The following is a 21091-nucleotide window of genomic DNA, read 5'->3' on the forward strand; positions in this document are numbered from 1 at the left end:
AACCAGAGACAACAGGCACACATGGAAACACAGAAGGGTCCCCCTTGAACAGCCAGAAACACTTTTTTACTGTGAGGGTGACCAAACCCTGGCACAGGTTGTCCAGGAAGGTGGTGGAGTCTCCATATTTGGAGATGTGGTCCTGGGCAACCAGCTCTGGGTGGCCCTGCTTGAGGAGAGGGGTTAGACCAGAGGATCTCTAGAGGTCCCTCCCAAACTCAGACATGCTGTGTGTGAGTTGCTGTATGTATACATGCTGTATGTGGGTGCAGCATCACCAGTGTATTTTTTTTCTGTGAAGCTTTCAGGCAACAACTCTGCTGTATTGTTTCATCTGGTGAAATACAATGGAAAAGATAGCCAAATGATCCCTCAGAGAGCTAATCCTTATCAGCTCAATGCAAAGCTGAGCAAGTGCAAACAGTAATACTCAGTTTAAGGTCTAGTCTATCTGAACAAAGATGCATTGATGTTTCTGCAGTATGCTGCCTCCAACTATTTGGTCAGCATCTTGAATCCTCTTAAGGTTGAGGACTGGCCACAGGATGTGTAGACTCATCACTTTATTTTGCAGCAGATAGATGCTGCTACCTTCTCCCTTCAGATTTATGTCTTGCAGGTACTATCACTGAGCTGGGCAACTCTCAGACAGTACCTATTATTGCCTGGCAGAGCTCTTCAAGCCACCTGTTGCAAATCCCATTTTTTGAGCCTCATGCTCTCTTTTTTACAGAACATAGTCAACCACTTTATCACTGAGCCCTGGAACAGGACTCTCAGTTTTATATGCCCTAATCCTTCAAAATTCAGGAAATTGTAAGTCTGTACCATATATGTGAGTGTATATATATGCATGTACATAAGTGTAAAGGGTAAACTTTAATTATTATCTAATTATATAAATTGCATCATTGCTACACTGGAAATATTTTATACTACTTAGCTTGCCTTTATAACCCCATTTACTGCTTATATAATTAATACAAATATGTGAAATTTTCCTTTAGATTATCATCTTCAAAATGTACTACGCATAAGAGGAGGACTTTGTTACTACATCTCTCATATTTTGCACATAAAAATACAATGCAAAATGTTCTTACGGGCATATTTTTATTAAACATGAAATATAACACATCCATCAATATTTTCAGCAGTTCTTAGATCAAATTTTGTATTTTTCCCTATAAATTAAAAAAGTTGACTATTTAAATGCCATTAATACACAGGCTATAGAACACTTTTCAAAATGAAGATGATAGCCCTGAATTTGCATAAATTACATTATCGGTTGGTCTTTTATTTTGATGTTTTAAAATTCAGTTAACAAAATGACTTCCCAAAGAAGAGAGATGAAACAAGAAAAGACAAATCTTCATAAAGGAGTAAGGCCACTGTGGGTAACTCTGTGTCATCAGAGTCAATACAGTAGTCACTTTCAATTTCCTAGTTGTCTTGAGGTTTGAAGTTGGTTCCACTAAGGCAAATGCATTTTTGGATGTCCCAGAATGACCAGATGTCTTAGTTGCAAGACCAGTTCTTTTGACTGATTGGCCTTCTGACTGACAGATGGCCTTACTTCAGAGACAGATGACTCATGGCATCAGACACCTCCATAGTGACTTGTGCTGAAGTACTTGCTGGCACAATCTTCAGGTAAATGTCATACTGTTGGTCCAAGCCAAGGTAACTGTCACTCATGAGATACAGTGTGTAGATACACCTAAAAGGTAAAAGCAAATTGTTACTTTGGAAATTAGGTCTTGACTACTCGGAAAAGATAATAATTAAGAGAACTTAATTTGTAAACTTGTCATACTTTCCAGGAGTTTCTGGAGTATAAAAAGCAACAGAAACAGTATTTCGATTTCTGACATATCCAGTTCTTTTCAGGGCGATGAGTTCTTTTTTATCGACTTCTCCCAATATCAAAAACCATCCTTCATCCTTAACTTTGGGGAATCGAGGAGCAATTGCTTTACTGTCCTGTTTTCCCTGTTGGGGAAAAGAAACAGCTTAGGAAAACTAGAAATATCCTTTCCAAAATGCCATTCTTCCTTGAATGAAAAACACCTTGAAAACACATTGTTATGAATTGTTATGTAAGATTATAATTTTGCCAGACTAAAATATTGTTGTTTTTTCTTTCTAGATGAAGGGTTTAAAAAAAACCAAAAAATCACAGTCCACAGATAAAAATCCAGAATATGAGATACAATTCCATTTATTTTGTAAACTACTAAAACTTGAATGGAAATAGGGTTCCCTTTCTGTAATTTAATCTAATATATTTTGAATGTTATTCTCTGCAGAAGGGTTAATTGTAAACCTAGTGTCTTTATTTAAAGCTAAACAACATTGTTCAAGATTAATATAAAGGAAAAAAAGCACGAGTAGTATTTATTTGAGGTTGACATAACAAAAGGAAAGATTATTTTAGTTATTCTTTAAGACAGTGACTTTACTGCTGGAAGCTGAAGACAGAATGATGCACAGTCAATCAGCATTCATTTTGTGTTTTGTAGAGGGAAAGGTTTTCTGAAGATTTATACAGAAGAAAAAGCACCACCACAGCAATGAAGCTTTAGAAACAGTTTGATCCAGCTGTTTCTTACAAAAGAGGGATCAAATTGTAGGAGAGGTTTATAAAACAGTGATCACTGCATGAAATGCTTCTGCTCCTCTCTTTTCCATGGCTTCTGGCTAGGAAAAGTCTCTGTCGGTAACTGGCACAGCAAATAGAATGATGTATGGATGAGCTTTGAATCTTTGTCCTTCCTAAAATAAGACAGTTTCCCCTTGCAGTTATGGTGAACCTGCTGTAGTCAGGACAAGAAGTCTTTGGGAAAATAAGAATATTTTTCAAATATAATTCTTGACTAATTTAACTTCAGGATTTTCAACAGAACATATGTATCTCCATTACTATTTTTATCAAAACGAAATTGTCTAAAGAGTCTCAGAAGTAACATCTAAAACTGTTCTCCACTTGTATCTTGAGCTCTTCTTCATATCTTAACAAAAATGATGGTAATTATAATTCTCAATTGTTTGAAGTGTTAGAAAAATTAATTAGCAAAACTATAATCACGGTGGTCCATATGCCAGTCATGGTATGTAAATGACAGAAAAGGGCATTTATAAATAAGTGACAGCTATAGTGCCAGCAGTGCCCAGTGTGAATGCACGAGGCACGGTCTAACTCTTCCAAGAGCTGACAAGTAGGTACCTCAAGCTTCTGCTGCTGGAGGCAGAGCAGGAGGAAACCTGTGCAGCTGCTGGAGTTTGTGGTTTTGCACATGAACACCTGCTGAGGGCCCAGCAAGGTGATCAGCCCAAGACGCAATGGGATGTGCTTTAACTGGGAAAAGGGGTGGGACTGAAGTGCAGGTGTGAGAAAGAATTGTACGTGAAAGTTGTTCTAGGAGCTGCTCAACAAAGCATGAAGTATAAAATATAAGGAAAACATCCTCAGTAAAGGCCTGAGGATGTGTTACGAATAGAAACATATTTAAAGGTATGAGACTGGTATGCAGTTTGGGCGCACCTGGGAATACAATCGGGAAGCTTATAAACCAGTTTGAATTTTTTTCATTGACTTGAACTGGTCTAGGATTTTACCTTAAGAGCCTATTAACTATCCTATTGCAACCTGAAAATAAACATTTGCTTCACTACTAATAAAGAAAAGCCTTTGAAAGTGTTTATAACTCAAATAATACTCAAACCATAAAAAACCCTGTTATACTGTAAAAAGCACCACTGATAATATAAACACATTATTGGACACTTGTGTACTTGGGAAAGAAATGATAATCTACCTGATACCCCATCTGGGTTCTCTGCAGATTTATTTGGAGCACATACTCTTGATCAGCATGCAGTTTGATCCATCTTTTTTCATCTCGTGTGTCTGTTGTCAAAGAAGGAACAGGTACTTCATTCTGCGGCTGAACCGGGTCATCCCAACTGCCCTTAATGCTCAGACTGACATTTAGAATTGGCAAACGGCACAAGAAATTCCAAGCCTGTAGGAAAAAACAGATCCCTGTGCATTACAGGACAATCTATACAATCGTTGTCACTGTAACAATAACAATTCAACGTGCAGTCCACATATTTATTCTATATTAATATTTTATTGTGTATTAGAATATCATATGTAATCATATGACTCTCAATCATAAGCATAAAATACTTTTCATTAATCTCTTATGTGACTTTCTTCTTAGCAAATAAAACAAACGTGAAACTCCTCAAGCACGTTACACATGCCTCACTAAGACCACTAATGTCTGAACACAGGAAAAATTCCTTACTGCTCCCGATTAAAGTACTTTTTTTCCCTATAAGCCACTTAAAAACTAGTATAATTAAGTTTTAAATTAAACTTCCTTAGCATAATCCATAAAGAACAAGCCACTGCAGTGCTAATTAGCAATAGGCAAACCTCAGAGAGTTCAGAGGATCAGTTCAGATAATTAACCAAAAGTTCAACTGCATATCCAAAGTTATCCCTATTTTTTTTTAAGTTTTTCTCATGAACTCTCCTTCTTGGTGTCCTCCTGAGGAATTTTAAGTCTCTGTGGTTTCTGTTGAACTGCAACAGGTCCTCAACTTTCTTCTATCCTTGTGCAGAGAACTGTTAAGAGGATACAATTTGCGTAGCTGAATATGACACTCTCTTGACCTTAAAAAGGCATCCTGAATATGCAGCCCTAAGTCTCTCTCATTTTGGTCTCTACTAGACAAGGAAAAGCATCTCTGAGAAGCTGGGACAAAAATGGAAGGGAGTAATGCAGGCTTTCATTTAGTAAAAAAGAAAATCAGCATGTTCACTCAATGAAATTTGTTAGGAAAAATACATGGGATTGGCTGTGGAATGGAGGCAGTGATTTGTGGCCTTACTGTGGCTGAAAAAGATGGATGAGGCTGACACTGGAGTAAAAAACCCAGAAGACCAAGAACCACCCTCTGCCCTGCTGTTGTTCCCCTCCACCCCCAGAACAAAACAGGAATCAGCATATATGGAAAGCTAGAGGGTGGGAAGTAGAAGGAGGAAAGAAGAATATTGATCTTGGTACAGAGCCATCAGATGCCAAAATGGGAACTTGTGGGAATGAAGAGGGTAGGCATTGTTGCATACTATCATGGAACAGAAATGTTTTATCTGGAAAAAGACTAAAACATATTTTATTTTTTAAGTATTAGTTTGACCATCTTGTGTTTCAACAAAATGTATTTTCATTTAGATTGTGCTTGATGTGTCATTACTTTTTCTGTGCTGGAAGGCCTAGAGCCCTAATAAAAGCTCAGTTTGCTTCTTGCAGACATCATTGCCACCAGACATGCTGGCAATAACAGTATATGGATACTATGGATACATAATTAGGGATACAGTAGCCAGGGTAAGCCAACCTAAGGTTGCACTGCGGTGGTGCTGTCCCTCTCTCCAGTGTCTTCCCCACCAGCTAGCTGTCCCCTCTCCATCACTGGTATGTTGGCATCACTGGTATGTTGTGCACCTAGATGGATCATCTTGCTAATCATTTTGGTGACAGCATGAACTTAGATCAGCATAAAGCCGATTGTGGAAGCATATTCTCTAATCCTGTGACTCTGAATAAGTATGAAGCTCCAGTGCCACTGAAAGAACTGGTTCAGCCTCCTCCCCTGCTGGCACAAACATTCATGTAGCCACTTGGCTACAGGCCATTTCGCCTGTCAGTGACAGGGTTGATATGATCCCTCCTCCTCCCCTGTTCCCAGATGCTCATTCCCACCTCCTTGCCTGAACCAAACACAGCGTTTGTGCAGCTGTGCAGTGAGCTGGGTCAGGGGAGGTGAAAACGGCACGGGGAGGGCAGGATTGCCTATTTAGGCTGCAGCATAGGCTTATTTGGATTAAAATGGCTGCATTATCAGAGCCCGGCTGAACCAAATGAGAAAACTGATTTAAGCTAAAAACTAATCTCTCTCTCTCTCTCTTTTTCCTCTTCCGTGTGCTGCATGAACAGCTGTGTCTGTTCAATGGAGAAGGTGGGAAGGGCCAGCTGTGAATGCTCAGGAACGGCAGTGCAAAAGCAGGGGACATGGATGAATTGCACTGATATTCTTAATGGTGTCTGAGCTAAGAAAGGACAGAAAAATTGTAACAGAAACTAAACAGCTAGAACTTTATGTGAAAATATATCCCCCTCTGTCCCAGTTCTGAAGTGAAAAGGGGAAAAAAGGCAGCACTTTGAAGAAGGATTAAAAAACACACTGACATTCTTAATGAATTAATTATTGCCAGGATTTTGATACATTTGACAAAAGACTACTTAAACCACCTCCAGCAGATCACACTGGATGACAACTTGAGTTGTAACATCTCAACTGGCAAATGATTTTATGTTTAATGTAAAGGTTTTTAAGAAGAAATTTACTGTAGAAACTCTATAGAGCTACTCTGTGAGAGTCTCGGTGCATCTAAGCAGTTTACTTCTGCTGTGCTCAGGAGAGGCATCCTAATATTCTGTTATACTTTAGATATCATTTAACTTGAAAACTTTTATGTGTACTCTCTCAGAGGACAAGACCTGTTACAAATATGTTAGAACGAAGTCTAATTTCAGTAGAGATCACAATGTATGAACTCCTTTAGTAGAATTACCTGTAATATTCCCCACAGTCTGGTGAAGACTGATTTGGGTTGGTTTATACCATACAACCTGAACACAGACTATTTCTCAAAGGCTGTCATGTCCTTATGTAGCTTTCACAGTGCAAACTGAAGCAACTCTGAGTAACTTTCTAATTAGATAAGAAAGTAGATGTAATATGTCATCCGGTCATTAACAGTTGGATTTGACGACGTTAAAGCTCTGTTCCAAACTAAAGGATTCTATGATTCCTTGATTTTACAGGCCTTGTGTATTTGAAAATTAAAGGCCAGGTTAGAACTGCTTGATCATTGGTACAGTATGAACAGTAGGCTGTCTTTTTATCATCCATGCAATGTGGAGAAATGAAGAAATGCTTTTCTCACCAAGGGAAAAAAGTCACGTAGTCATAGCTGAAAATGAAAGAAGATTATAGGAACACAGATACTTCCAGAGTAAAAGTAGGTAATACTATGGTAGGGATAATATTTATTTTCAATATTGAAGTTTATTTGTTCTCTTTCAATAATATCAGTATAAACTTAATATTTTAAAAGGTGCTTTGTGTCTAAGTGACTCAAAACTAGAAAAGATTTGTTAAAGATATATGATTCAGAATGAATCACTGAAACAAACATAAAGCTTTGACCAAAGATTGGGGTTAGTCTAAATGAAACAAATTGAAGCTTTTGAATTTAGGCTGCCAGCTTTTAAAGCCCCGCTGACTTTCAATGAGGTTTAGAATTATAACACTAACTTTTGGAAAATTAAACTCAGGCTCCCAAGTCACTTAGTTATTTTTTAACAATTTTACTGGGTTTTTTTGCTGTATAGGAGGCCAAAAGCACACATTACCTCCTTTTAAATATGTCAACAGGCCCAACATGTGCATGTACATATAAACTATATGTTTACCTACCAAGCCCATAGATTTAAATCATAATCACATGAGAAATTCTTCATGAACCTTTGGCAACATGATTAGTATTTTTGCCAATAATCTGTCTCCCCAGGATCTAGCCTAATATTCCAAATCCATGAGCAGCTTCAAGAATGCTATTTAAAAATTAATTATCAAGACATTTTCTTCTTTCCAAATGTGAAATTTCTTCCTTTTCCTGTCTACCCGAAATTATGTAAAGCTCAAGCAGTTCTCACCAGTTTCCTGCTAGTAACAGGTTTAAGATAAGAGTTCACTATACTTTCAGTGAGAAGTAAATGGCTTGTTAGGAAAAGAATGTTTTTGGCAATTTAGTGGTATACTTACCACTTTATTTGACTCTGTGTTTGTGCCAGAAGGCTAGGCTTACACTCTGTACTCTGATATTCTTTCTTTATAGAAAACAGATCATACAGATGCATTCATTATTGAAGAATTTTTCTCTTGGTTGGCCCCTGCCTCTGTGAGCACTGAAAGACTCTACATATGAAGACACCCATCAGGCAGTCTCAATCTGAATTTTAATCCTGTGCAAGTTACTACAATAGTTTTTTTTTCCTGAAAAAAGTACTGCAAAGAATATAATGTATTGGTATAAAATTTTTCATATTTGTAATGACCTACACAATATAGTCATGGCTTTGCTATTCCCAGTATGGCCATTCCTAGCTAATGGAATTAAAACTTTCTTCTTATGTGATGCCAAGACAGTATGTTCTTCCCTCTTACATGCATCTGTATTTACAAACATAGACATATAGAGGCATAGAGTCATTCACAGTGTGAGTGTACACACCACATACACGCAACCTATTTTTGAAGAAACTGCTAAGACATTTCAATACCAGCCAAACATATTTATCTGAGGATTAATCTTCATCTATTGAATCAGACGAGAACACTGCCATGCATACAATTATTTAATTAGCAGCCAAATCCTCTGCCAGTCAGCAGCCGTTCCAGGCATACTGATGGGGCAGTAGATGCAAATCTCACAGTAGTACTGCTTTTTCTCATTACTACTGCAATTAGCACTTAAATTGATGCTTTAAACATACTAATTTCTGGAATAATTCAGGATTTGTATGTTACCTGGGATCGCCTCACTGCAGAGACGACACCAGATTGCTACGCAAATTGAAGCACTTTTGAGCCAAATAACCATCATCATATCAGACAGAACCAATTTGCATTTGCTTTTAAAGATAACAGAATGGCAATTTATGCAAATAAATTAAGTAAGTTTACTTCTGAGTTCTCCCTGAACTAATTATAACAATGTTCTAATTTTTTATCACATCTAAAAGTTGGACTGAAATCAATGTGTATTATGTTAGAAATCTGTTGTTAAAGGAAGCCTTTTTTTGATGTCAATATATTTTCTTAATTCAAAATTTTGATGTTAATTTGGTTACAAATGCAGATGTCTGTTATAGACATTTAAGTACTTTTCTTCTTGTTTGCATACCAGAAAAAGGTTTAACTGAAGCTGAACAGTCAAACACAGGACATATTGCTGTCCTTTTAAATATTCAAATAAAAAAAACATTTGAAGTATAGCTTTTGAACTTTTCATCTTTCATACATTTATTTCAAATCAATAGGTTTAGCATGTGATGAATGCTATGGAACATAGCTGTCCTTTCCTGGGAATCAAACTGAAAATCAAACTGAAAATAAGACTCTAGCAGCATCAACATTTTGTAATAGTATTTTTTTCTCTCCCCTATGAAGTGTGAAATTTTCATCTCCTTTTTCTGTTTCAAACAGAGAGTGCTGGATCCTTTACTAAGAGTATTCTCAGAAAAAAGGGTGTTTGACAGACCACTTCAGAAACTAGCTATGATGACATTTGCAATGCATGTATTCCTAGTGCAGAGCTGGCTATGAAAAGGTGGATAACACTCAGCCAGATTGAACGGCCTAGAGAAGCATCTTTAGAGCAGAGAGATGTGGTAATATTAGCCATAAACCAGACTCTGTTACTGGTTAGCAGGGAATTAATGAGAATAATATTAAAAAATCAGGCAGAGAAGAACCTTTGTAAAGCTAGCAGTACCTTGAAATTAGAGCAATGATGTGTTGCACTTCATACAGAACATCACGTGATATTTACTGAGGGAGAGAGAGTATTTCTTTTCCTAAGTACTCTTCCTTTCCAATCACATTGATAATAATCATGAACAGAAACTGTTACCTGTGAAATGTGTGCTGTTTGCAACTCACTGTCCAAAATGGAAGCAAAAACATTCTCTTTTCCTTCACAGGCAGCCATTAGTTCGGGAAGACACTCAATAGGTCCTTGGTAACCTCCATGCACACTCTTCCTTTGGCCTTGGCTCCACTTCCTGATACAGACAGAAAAACATATGCCCAGGGAGGGAAAGCAAACATTTGTATTCATTTGTTTTGGTGGTATAACTCAATACTGGTTTCTGTTATTAAAGGCTGGTCATTTATTTTTGGTTACCATTAATTACTGCATCATCTAGGCATCTATAGAGCTTAGCATTATCTATGATGTTAAGAAGGATACTAATGTAGTTTTATAATGGATTAAAATAAAGAGATAATTAACATACAGAGTTAGATTTGTTAGGACTTGGAACCCTTCCAGTGATCTCTTGTTAATTTGTCTGGAATCACGGTTCTCAAAATAATCTGTGGGGGTTAATTAATCAATGAATATTGAAAACAGAAACAGAAAATCCATTTGGGAAAGCATCACTGTGAAAGACAGAGTTCTGCTTCTGATTCATTAATGAACATTCTCAGGCACAACAATGACATTCAAACACAATCAGCAGTTGGAAGTGAAAAGAAATTGCAAAACTGTTAATGCTTAAAGGAATTACATACCGAAAAAGGTAAAGATGCTGTAGCTCTATATTGGGCAAAGTAAGCAGGGAAGAGTCATGTATCCATCTACCCTGAACCACCATCTGCACCAGACTGGTTATATTCAGAGCAGTCACCAGCCAGCCATGATGTGCTGCAACATCCAGCATTGCCTAATCAAAGGAGACATATATTACAGAAAAAAAAAAAAGAATGCAAATATAATTGTGTACCTGGTTCATACAAGTAAGAGCATGGTTATTTAATGTTGAACGTATAGGGATTTCTAGGCCTTCAACATAGGAATTTATTTCAACCCTTAATGATGGCAGTAGACATCTTTTGAATCAACCTTGAAAAAGATGAGTTAAATCCTGTATCATCATCAACAACAACTCTAACTCTTCAGAAGGTAATTTACACCATGTTTTTGGGGTGAGAACAGAAGATAGTATCTATTCCTTACAAATAACTGCTCTTTTATATAAACCAACACAGAATGAACAGAATAAATCTCAACATTTACTGTGACAGAAGTAGTTACAATTAACTGCAGTATTTGTTTATATTCTGACATGACAGCTGTCTCAGAATTATATAATTATTCAAAAATCCTTGAACTATTTAAGAACACTACCAATATATTCACATTTGTTCAAAAATTAATACTTGTCATTTACCATTAGCAGTTATTCCCATTGGAACTTAAGGACTTAAAAAAATTCCGTGAATTGGGCTAGATAAAACCACTAAAATTTAGCTTAATGAGCATTTTTGAGGTTCTGTTCAGCATTGACAACTAACTTGAAATCTTGAAGAAAGCTTATTAAATGGCTTGAGAATGTCTTGAGAATGAGGGATGTACTTTCCCAAAGCACACAAGCAAAGAAAAAACCACTATCCAGCTTTATATCAGACTTCAAAGTGTTAACAATCATCCTGCCTTCCATGTCTCATGAGTTTCTGTTCCACTTCTGTGTCCCATATTTTGGCATTACAAATAAAAGGTATATTATAAGTAACACTAGCATAAAGCTCTAAAGCTAATTCATTATGGATTTTGCATTGTGAATGGCTCTCTGCACATGAAAAAATTGTTCTGCAAGTTTTTTTTTCTTGACTGCACTTAAATTCTGTTTTGTTAGTTTGAAAGGGAATTCAGGAATTCTTCCAAAGGAAAATGGACCAAACATGAACTTGTAGTTTCAACATTTATTTTTTTTTAATAGCAAATGCAGTTATTCAAATATATGGTACACTTTTAACTCTGTCTAGAGTACATTGAAAGAATTATTATGACTTATAGAAGGATTTCAGCTGGTGAAGAAAATGATGCGATGTTAGTTGTCTTGGTTATTTTGTTTTTCAATACCATTATGACCACAATAAAGTGTGGGTTCTCATATTACAACACTAATTCAGTAGAAAGTCATGTATTTAAAGGTAGTTTGCCACGTAGGAAATTTGGAGTTTGATTAAAATGTTTTTTTAAAGAAATCAAGGAAAGAATCTGGTATATTGAATGGTTTCAACACTTTAAATACTGTCTTGGTGTTAGGAGAGTTCAGTTTGATTTTAGGACTAGGCTTCAGATGTTTCCATGGGTTTTTCTTGTAAACACAAATGATATTGTTTGATACTTACTTAGACAGCAGATACCTGCATCATTTCAACTTATTTCCAGCCACTAGTGTAATGAGAAGAAGCTGTCTATGTAAGTCTTTACATTTAATCAAATGTTTTACAGACAAACAAAAGGCAGCATTTACTTAAGGCAAACTAAACAGTGAAATCTTCTTTAAACAAAGGAATTGTTTACACACGCAGAGCTATTTCAATTAAATTACACTGATTCTAGAGAAATACTGACTTTAAAGACACAAGTTAGTTTCACTCCCGGCCAGTCACACAGTTTATATTAGCAGTTTACAATGCAATTTCAACAGGTTTTTTTTCCAGGGTGACAAGATCAGTGACACTTAGAAAAATATTTAAAGTGTTACCCTGTATTACTCAAATGTTGTCTCATTTCTCACAAATTGTGGATAAAGTGCCTTTCAGCTAATAAAGATCTACATTTAACATTAGTCTTTTTTTTCAAGGAAGAGTTATAGTACCCTGAAACCCTCTAAAATAACATTCCTAGTGACCCTAGAACTAGGACCTCACAACAGTGCCTTACTGGTTTTCTTTTTTCTGCCTTTTCACTTGCCTTGCCAAGGTCATTTCCAGGTAGGGTTATTTTTACCAAATAGAAAACAAAATTACATTAGAAATCACATTTGAAAGGAGTAGCTTCATGACCTGTAGATTTCTGTGTTGGTTCACACGATTTTCAGTCAGGTAAGGGGGGAATTGTTCTCAGCATGTATGAGAGCCCATGTTTTGAACTTACAAGGCGAGTCGCGCTTTACCTGCTTCCACATTTTAAAATACATTGAAGACTACCCATACAATACAGTCTGTGTCTCTGAATGTGTTGCTGAGACAGTGTGGTATCTGTCTCCTCTACTCCGCTACCTGAGCTTTGTTCTTTCTTTTCTGCTATTATGACAGAGCCCGAAACATCGTGTTTCTCAGTCATGAGACTACTGTATATATGTGAAGAATAATGTGTGCATAGATATCCTGCATTTTCCATAAGCAACAAGAAGAATACAGTAAATTGTATTTTAGTCAGTACAAAGCATTGGTATTTCATAAAATGCTTCTGAAGATACATGCATAACGTTGCTTTCATTGTTTCTTTTTCCTTTTATTTTTTTTTAAATCTATCCCTCTCTCCCCCTTTTAAAAAAGGTTTGAAAAGGGGTAAGGAAGAGAGAAGATGTAAGAGAAAGATAAATCTAAAACGAGCTATACACTGAAATTAACTGGAGGATCCTTTCACATAGAAAATCTCCTAGAAATTGATAGAGGCCTACAGACAGATATCCCGTAGGGAGTAAGGAAAGCCTGTATGTGTGAGACTCTGTGTTCCACATTGTTAAAATGAAACCACATGGCAAATCCTCTTTTCCTACTTATTTTCTGCTTCTTCACCCATAGAATTTATTCACAGCATCACACACACATGTGAAATCCAAGACAGTGACATTGTGAAAAAGTCAGAACAATGGTAAAGTTGGCTTGTTTCATCTGCTGCCTTGGAAACCCACACACATTTAATTTTCCACTAAGTGTAAAACACATAGATGCTTGATACTTAAAAGGTTACTGAAATTCCTATAAATAATCAAGGTAACAAATTGAGTCATTCCCCTATTTCCAAATGCGAATGTAAGCAACTAAATAAAGAATATAATATAGAAGACAAAAAGTTTAAGTATTTAATACTTATTTTATCTGATGAATAACATATTTAGTCCCTCTGATTTATCCAGTTGCTACCTGTTTGGTTTGCTGTTGTTATTTTTAAGTATAATTTTATAGAAATTAGTGGCTTCTTTAACTCTTACACTGCAAAGAAGTAAGCAATTTCTAAATATCTTATAGCTGATACTACTGGAACAGATTAAGAATATTATTCTAAACTGAGAAATGGTACAAATTGGTTATCTGCTTTTCTAGCCTCAGAATTTCAAACCAACAAGAGATAATTTCATCACAGAGAAAAAATTAAGAGAAGAGGACTGAGTTCAAGAAGTGAAACAGCAACACAGTAAAGATGCTTTTACTTACAGGAAAAACCCATAAACATATTTTTTGGTAAACCAACAAATTAAAAAGGAAAAAAAAAGCCCTAAGACCACTACTTTTTAACCTAAAGTAGAAATGATGGCGTAAATAGGTAGAGTCAAGGGAAGTATTGCTTGTTATAATGGAGAATATGTTCACTATTATCTTATTTGGGGCTCCTTCTGCATTTAGAAGAATAATAGCAGAGGCCTATACTCAGATGGGTTTTCATGAAAGATTCAGGCAAAAGCTTTCAAGCTTTCCAAGTATCATACTCAGACAACTACACAGTAATAATAGCAATTAGGGACACCTCCTTTACATTTTGTCTGTCACTATCAAAAATAGCTTGACTTTTACTAACATGGGAAGCAACAATCTATTAACTATGGCAGGGGTAGGCAAAAAATGCCAATGCTTAACAATTGATTGATGTAGATATACCTGTTAGGTATGGCAAAAATTCTCATTCTGATGATATTCAGAATTGAATGTCAAAATGTTTGGATCAAAATCTTCCTATTGCTTTCCTCATTCCAGGAGTGCATTAAGATGAAACCCTCAGGATCTATGATCAGGTTCTCATCTTCTTATTTTCAGGAGCAGCAGATGGTTATCCTTAAATACTGAATGATTTAAACTGATCAAACTGTACCTTTCTGGTCCAACATGAAGCTGAGATTTAACAGTCTGTCTCCTTCTAGACAAAGTTATTACTGATGCTTGGAATTTAAATTATGGTTTATAACTCCCTAGCTTGAGGGAAAGCAAAAATGGAGACAGGATGTTGGAGATGTGGGTGTGTGGCACGTTCACGGATAGCAAAACACACTGATAACAAAACATTGATTTTCTCTGGTGTTTTTAAGCACCCTGAATATGCGCTCAAAATAACAGATACTAAATTGTTCCATAATGAACTTACACCGCCCATTCACCACCCTACCCATTTTTGTCTAGCAACCAAAACATCCTGATTGCAAAAGCCTTTATTTCAGAATTTTTTTGTGAAGTTTTAACACTGTTTTTGGTATTACTTTCACATCCTTCATTTGAAAGTCAGATACACTGGATCACTCTTGTATGACTGGGTAGGTGGCAGGGGACCAGAGACTGTACAACTAGCAGAATTTCTGATCTACTCAAATGATTTAAATAGCTTCTTCCTTTAAGATAAGTTATTGAAGTGTTAGAATGAAACAGCTTGCATCTTATTAACAGAGACTGCATACTGCTTGGAATAATTTCTTCTGTCATATATCTGAATACACTAAGCATGTCTACTTAAATCCTGTAAATATAAGTTTACTGTAAACAGTGTAAATAAAAATGTTAATATTTTGTTGATAAATTATATTTAAGGGAAGTGTCAATGAAGCTACAATGATAACTGCTCTGGATACAAAGGCGAGCTAAAGAAATGTAAGAAGTGCCATTGCAGTTGAGAATTACACAACTTTACTCAGCTAAAAGCTGACTGCTTACAGTGATGCCATTGGTGGATGGGGGGGCTGATGCTCCAAGTGTATTCAGGGTAAGTTACATGGTTCAAATTTATCTACTCTTAAAAGGTTAATTTTATTTTTTGTATCAGTGCTTCACAGACTATGACACTTTCATGAGCACCTTTATTCATGAAATTGAAGTTTGGTACACTAATGTAAACAGTCCTCTATGCAGAAAGACTTTCACCTTAGACTTGAAAGTTTATGAATACATAAATCCAACATATTCTCAGCCAAAAAAATACAAGTTTTATTCTGCAGTGATGCTTTGAGGAAGGGAATGGGTATTTAAATTAAATAGAGTGCGCAAGATTAAAATACTTCAAACTCTTACTGCACAGTTACATTAATAAGCAGAGTTAAAACTGGTTGGGTTTTGTACCTGAATTTATTTTGTTTAGCATTCCAATAATAAATAATCAGAATATCCCCACTGTTGTCTTTGCTGCATACTAATGAAAGTTCTGCTGTCTAGGACTAGAATTCAGTTAGAAATACAAGTTTAAATCCATAGATCTATTAAAATCATTAGAATGGTGCCTAATGACAGCTCTTTAAGACTACAGAGTTTATATGACAAATATTTATAGATAATAATAGGCAAAAATATGTGTATTTTACCCACTTTCCTAAAAACTGAATTCAGAATAATAATAATAAATCTTTTTTGCACGTGCTTCAAATGTAGGAAGCCTTCGAATAGCTAAGATTGTATTATGATCCTCATGTGACCTGATATCGTACCAATATAAGTAAAATATTTTTTCAGATGTTAAAGCATGCCATGTACTCTAAGTTTCATGTTTTTATATACATCATGATTAAGACGCTTCAATTATATATCCCAGAAACAGCAACTGACTTGAAAAGTTGGAATTTATTTGAAGAAGTCTTACAGAGGGTTTAAGGTCACTACCTTTGGTGTGTTACATATCAGCAAAACAGGCTATCTACAACACCTTTGCATTTCAGAGGTGTAATCTAAAATTATGTTTTAGAAATGTTTTAATTTGGGAATGGGGAGGAGTTCTTTCAGTTCATTTAAATCATCCTTGTACAGCTGCGTAGTTTCAGCCTATGCAGCACCACCCCTTGTACTTTATCAGAGATATAGTGACTAAGATGTATTTAATGCTATTCAGGAAGAACTCTTTCTATACTCTGTATCCTCCTTCCCTTCCGTTTTTTACAAGCATATTCAGTTCCCTCTTCCATATGCTCTGCTACTCCCTAGAAGAGACTTCATTCTCCCATCATCATAAAGGTCTCACTGATGTATGCAAACTACAACCTTCCTAGCTGCTTCCTGCTTGTAAGATTCCTATCCCTGTATTCATCCTTTAGCCCCCAGAGTAACATTATTAGTATTTTCAGAACCAGGGAAAGGACAAATCATTTACTCTCTACATTTAGTGGAGTGCCACTCTTGGGTTCTTACTGATTTTTTTAGTAGTATTTCTGAGATAAAAGCAGCTACAGAATGTGATACCAGCAATGTAAGCTTGATAGGGCATAACCCAACATGTTCAAACTCATTGAATATCAATATCCAATTTATTTTCAAATTATTAATTAATTAGTTATTATCTACTATGCTAGTGAACTGTAAAAACAATAAAACGTTTTTGATAAAAATCTCGTCAATAAATCCCAGTTTCCCAAAACTATGTCCTAAAGACAGGATTTGTTTCAAATATGACACAAATCTACCAAACCCATGAAACATACACAGCATCTTTCTCATAATAAACCTACCCTTATTAAAGTTTAAAGTCAGTTTCAAAGTAGAATGTAATATTTTGTCAATAATTAAAATTTTTGGAGTGCATTCACAAGAATCCTTTTCAACAGCAACAGTTATTCCCAGTAACTTTGTCCTGAACTTTTAGCCCCATAAGGTTAGCATTCAGGAAGCTCAGCTGCTGTCTAACAAACTTAATTAATCAAAAAGTCATTTCCGAGCTGTAACTATGAGTAAAAGTGCTTCAAGTGTGCTAGCAAGCCTACAAGTTAATCAAAATGCTAATGCAGTACAAATTAAAGTTGTGATTAACATTTCACAGTAGCTGCTTAAGTGAATTGATCACACAAATGGGTTAAGCATTACTCATTTCCTCCAGCCCCAACTGGGAAAAGGTTTGTCATGGGTGGGGGAGGGATTATACACAAGCAGCACCAAATCATCATTAAACTGTCACCAAGATGCTTCCATACACCAGTTCACTGACTATTCACAGCAAACAAAACCCCAACACCACAGTCACAAAGGTAACCCTCCCTTCTCCCACATATATACCTGTACAACACAACCAGGCACAAGTAATTCCACATCAGCATGTCCCGGTACTTTCACTACAAAGTGACCCATTGGTGTTTAGTATCTATAATTGAACATCACTGCCCAGTATATCCACTACAAGTTTTTTGATTATTCTATTATTTCCACCCTCCTAATGTGGGAGAATAGCCATCCAACCATGAAAGTAGCCAGTATTTAGGTAAAATTGCAAACATTGTGCTATCACTGGAATACTACCACATACCCAAAGAATAGGTGTAGTAGCTCAAGAGATATAGGCTCTGCTCTTCATTTGTTTCTGAACAATCCTCTGCATTCTCAAGTTAATTTATTTCTCTTCCCTTCCTTCAGTAAAGCTGCCCATTTATTGATAGCTGCCAATGCAGCCATTACACAAAAGCTCTTTCCCTGGACACTTCTGGACAAATCTTACATATGCAACTGTAAAATAGGCCTTTCCTGTAACTCCCACCACCTTGCAGCAAGTCGTTGGCACACCTGCACTAACAACAGGCAATATATGAGCTCAAAACACTTTCAGGATCTTTAAGAACTTCTCCATTTCCTCATAGGAAGGAAAACAAAAGATCCAAGGGATATGGCTCTCCAAATCAATACTTTTAGTGGCTGTTATGAACTGAGGAGGCTTGGGTATGATAAGTGCAGGGCTGAGGGACATTCTCTTTCTTTCAGTCATGAAATGGCAACATGAGCTCCTCTGCTATTTGTATCTGTGCTGATATGGCCTGAAACTACCTTGTGCGTACTACTGCTCCCTCTGAGGAGCAATAGATACAGCTCCAACCATCACCTAGAACAGCCTGAAGTTCAGTACAGTAAGTATTTTCTACATAAGGTAGCTCTTAGCTGACTTGGGCAGCACATTTGTGCAACAACTCTGAACATGTACCACAAAGATGATTCTCGTAAGAACTGTGGGAAAATTTGCAATTTAAGTGACCAGAAGCAACTTATTTACTTTAACGATTTTAGAATGGGTAAAGTATCATCATCATCTAGCTAAGGAAACACAGTGCTTAATCCAAAGAGTTTTTTGCCTTTCCTGTCAAAATTAGATTCTCCAGAGGAGTAACATGATGGGGAAAGACAGGCCATCAGTGACAGCGTTACAAGGTACTTGTTTCAGGGATATGCAAACTAATTGTCCCCTGCAAACTAATCTTTATTCTGCAGTTTGGAATCTGTTTTCATGTCCATCTTCTCTCAGCGCACAGCTACCCTACTGAGATGTGTTTAACACATCCATAGGTAAACACTTCTCAAAGGTTAGGGCTGAGCTCCATGGCAGTTCTACTCCTGGCAATATTAAAATATTTTATCAACGATTATACTACAAGTGGAGGCTTGTGGCCAATCCCAATGCAAAGCCAGCAACTGTCACATTATTTCTGAGAAGAGATGGCCCTGCTGAATCCAAGACTGACAGTATTACTGCCTCAATTATCTATTTCAATTAATGCAAATATAGGCAATAGTCTTAGAACAGCAGAGTAAGAACAGATCGCTGAATACACAGTCACAAAATATAAGGCTTGACAAAAGAAATAAAAAGAGAGATTATATTTAGTTTCACATATTCTTAAATCAGATAGGAAAAAAAAGGTGAGGTATTGTCTATACAATAATAACTATATTTTATAAAAATATTAGAAAAATATTAGAGTTTTTATTATTTAATGTTCATTCCCCTTCAAGAAGTGAAAAAATGTTTGATTTTGAGCAGCTACCAGAGTGCTCAGCACCATATTACTGACATCTCTAGCTTTTCTCAGTAAAAGTAATGCAGAGTGCAAGGCTTGAAGAGAATATTTTGTCTACTGTAATTGTACTAATGGTAACAGAGGCAAATAAAAATTAAATTACTTGGCCAAGGTTACATAGGAAGTCATGGTAGTTTTTCTGAGCCACGGGAACCTTCTGTGCTTTATGAGAGTCTGTCACTGATAACAAACTAGATTTTGACTTGAGGTTTTCAATGTAGAGCAGGGGTGTTCCTTGAGTCTAGTCAGTGCCTCAGTGGCCATTCAGTACAGAGATGGGTGTGGGAGCACACCGGCATTTACATTCCAGAATGTTACATATTGCTATTGCCCATATTTCTGCAGTAAAGCGAAAAGATTCTGCATTTCATCCTGGGTATATAGATACTGAATTTTATCTTGCTATAATGAACTCCACCTAGATCTAACAAAGGCCAACTACAGGAAAATTTTAACAGAATATATTTCTTCCATTTCTATGTGAACAATTACATTCCCCTATTGAGCCAGCACCATGACTCCTCAAATTCTGTTAAATGCTTATGACTTCTATATTTCATCATAAGTATAAAGAACAGAATTCTAACATAAAGCCAAAACTTTTAAGACATCTCAGAAAAAATTAAGAGTGGCTGCATAATTTTTTTCATTAGAAGATAGTGAAATCTTATCTGAAATCCAGCAGCTACACTTACCTATGTAATGCTGTTAACATAGTTTTCTGTCTGACCACTAACGCTACTCAGCCTAAAGTCACTAGTGATGAAAGAGGCCCAGAAGATGTTGGAGGAATGGAAGGGAGGACAAAGCAGGTGGGACAGGAAAGGGAGAGGACCATGGGAGAGAAGGCTGATTCAGGTGAAAGACACCACAGAAGACTGGAGAAGTTTAATAGCCTGCGATGGAAAGAGGCTTGCCTACGCATCATGGCTAGAGATGGCAAATCTGCTCTGCAAGGGACCTGGGATACAGGCCTGCTGTACATATTGAGATACAACCACTTATAAAAGCTCTTTGAAATATCTTGGTTTCAAAGACAGAAAAGCAGTGCTGTCATTCACACACCCACCAGCAAAAATACCATTTTGTGTTTGGGTCACAATTTGAAGGGTAGCTACACAACTTTAACACTGAAGTACTTTGGAAGTAAATAAACAAAATTTCAATGTAACTCAAAAAACAATTCCAGCCTCACTGCTGAATTTTGTGTTTGGTGATACGCAAGCACGTGTTCACACACACACAGAACAACACCCACTGAATATGTTTATCAATGGATAAAATGGATATAAATGGGTTCTATGGTTCAGTTCCTTTTCTCACAACTAACATCTTTTTTCTACCTCTGTTGACCCAGAGTTCATCACCAGGTCAGTGCTAAGGAAAAAGGTAACAACCAGTATGGA

At 36.4% G+C, this 21091-nt stretch overlaps 1 protein-coding gene across 2 annotated transcripts in view; it reads right to left on the reverse strand.

The window, feature by feature from the left end:
- Positions 1 to 1094: 1094 nt before the first annotated feature.
- The window catches only part of ASCC3 (activating signal cointegrator 1 complex subunit 3), a 266716-nt gene continuing 246719 nt past the window's right edge, over positions 1095 to 21091 (reverse strand). For both annotated transcript variants that reach the window (XM_027632616.1, XM_027632609.1), the window contains exons 38-42: positions 10444 to 10595; positions 9782 to 9932; positions 3822 to 4028; positions 1820 to 1995; positions 1095 to 1723 (exon numbers count right to left, since the gene is read on the reverse strand). In XM_027632616.1, coding sequence (XP_027488417.1) covers positions 1576 to 1723; positions 1820 to 1995; positions 3822 to 4028; positions 9782 to 9932; positions 10444 to 10595 — 834 coding nt within the window. In that variant the 3' untranslated portion in view covers positions 1095 to 1575. The remainder of the gene's footprint in view (positions 1724 to 1819; positions 1996 to 3821; positions 4029 to 9781; positions 9933 to 10443; positions 10596 to 21091) is intronic.

Source organism: Corapipo altera, unplaced genomic scaffold (genome assembly GCF_003945725.1).
Source record: "Corapipo altera isolate COAL_440 unplaced genomic scaffold, ASM394572v1 2b, whole genome shotgun sequence".
Lineage (NCBI taxonomy): Eukaryota > Metazoa > Chordata > Aves > Passeriformes > Pipridae > Corapipo > Corapipo altera.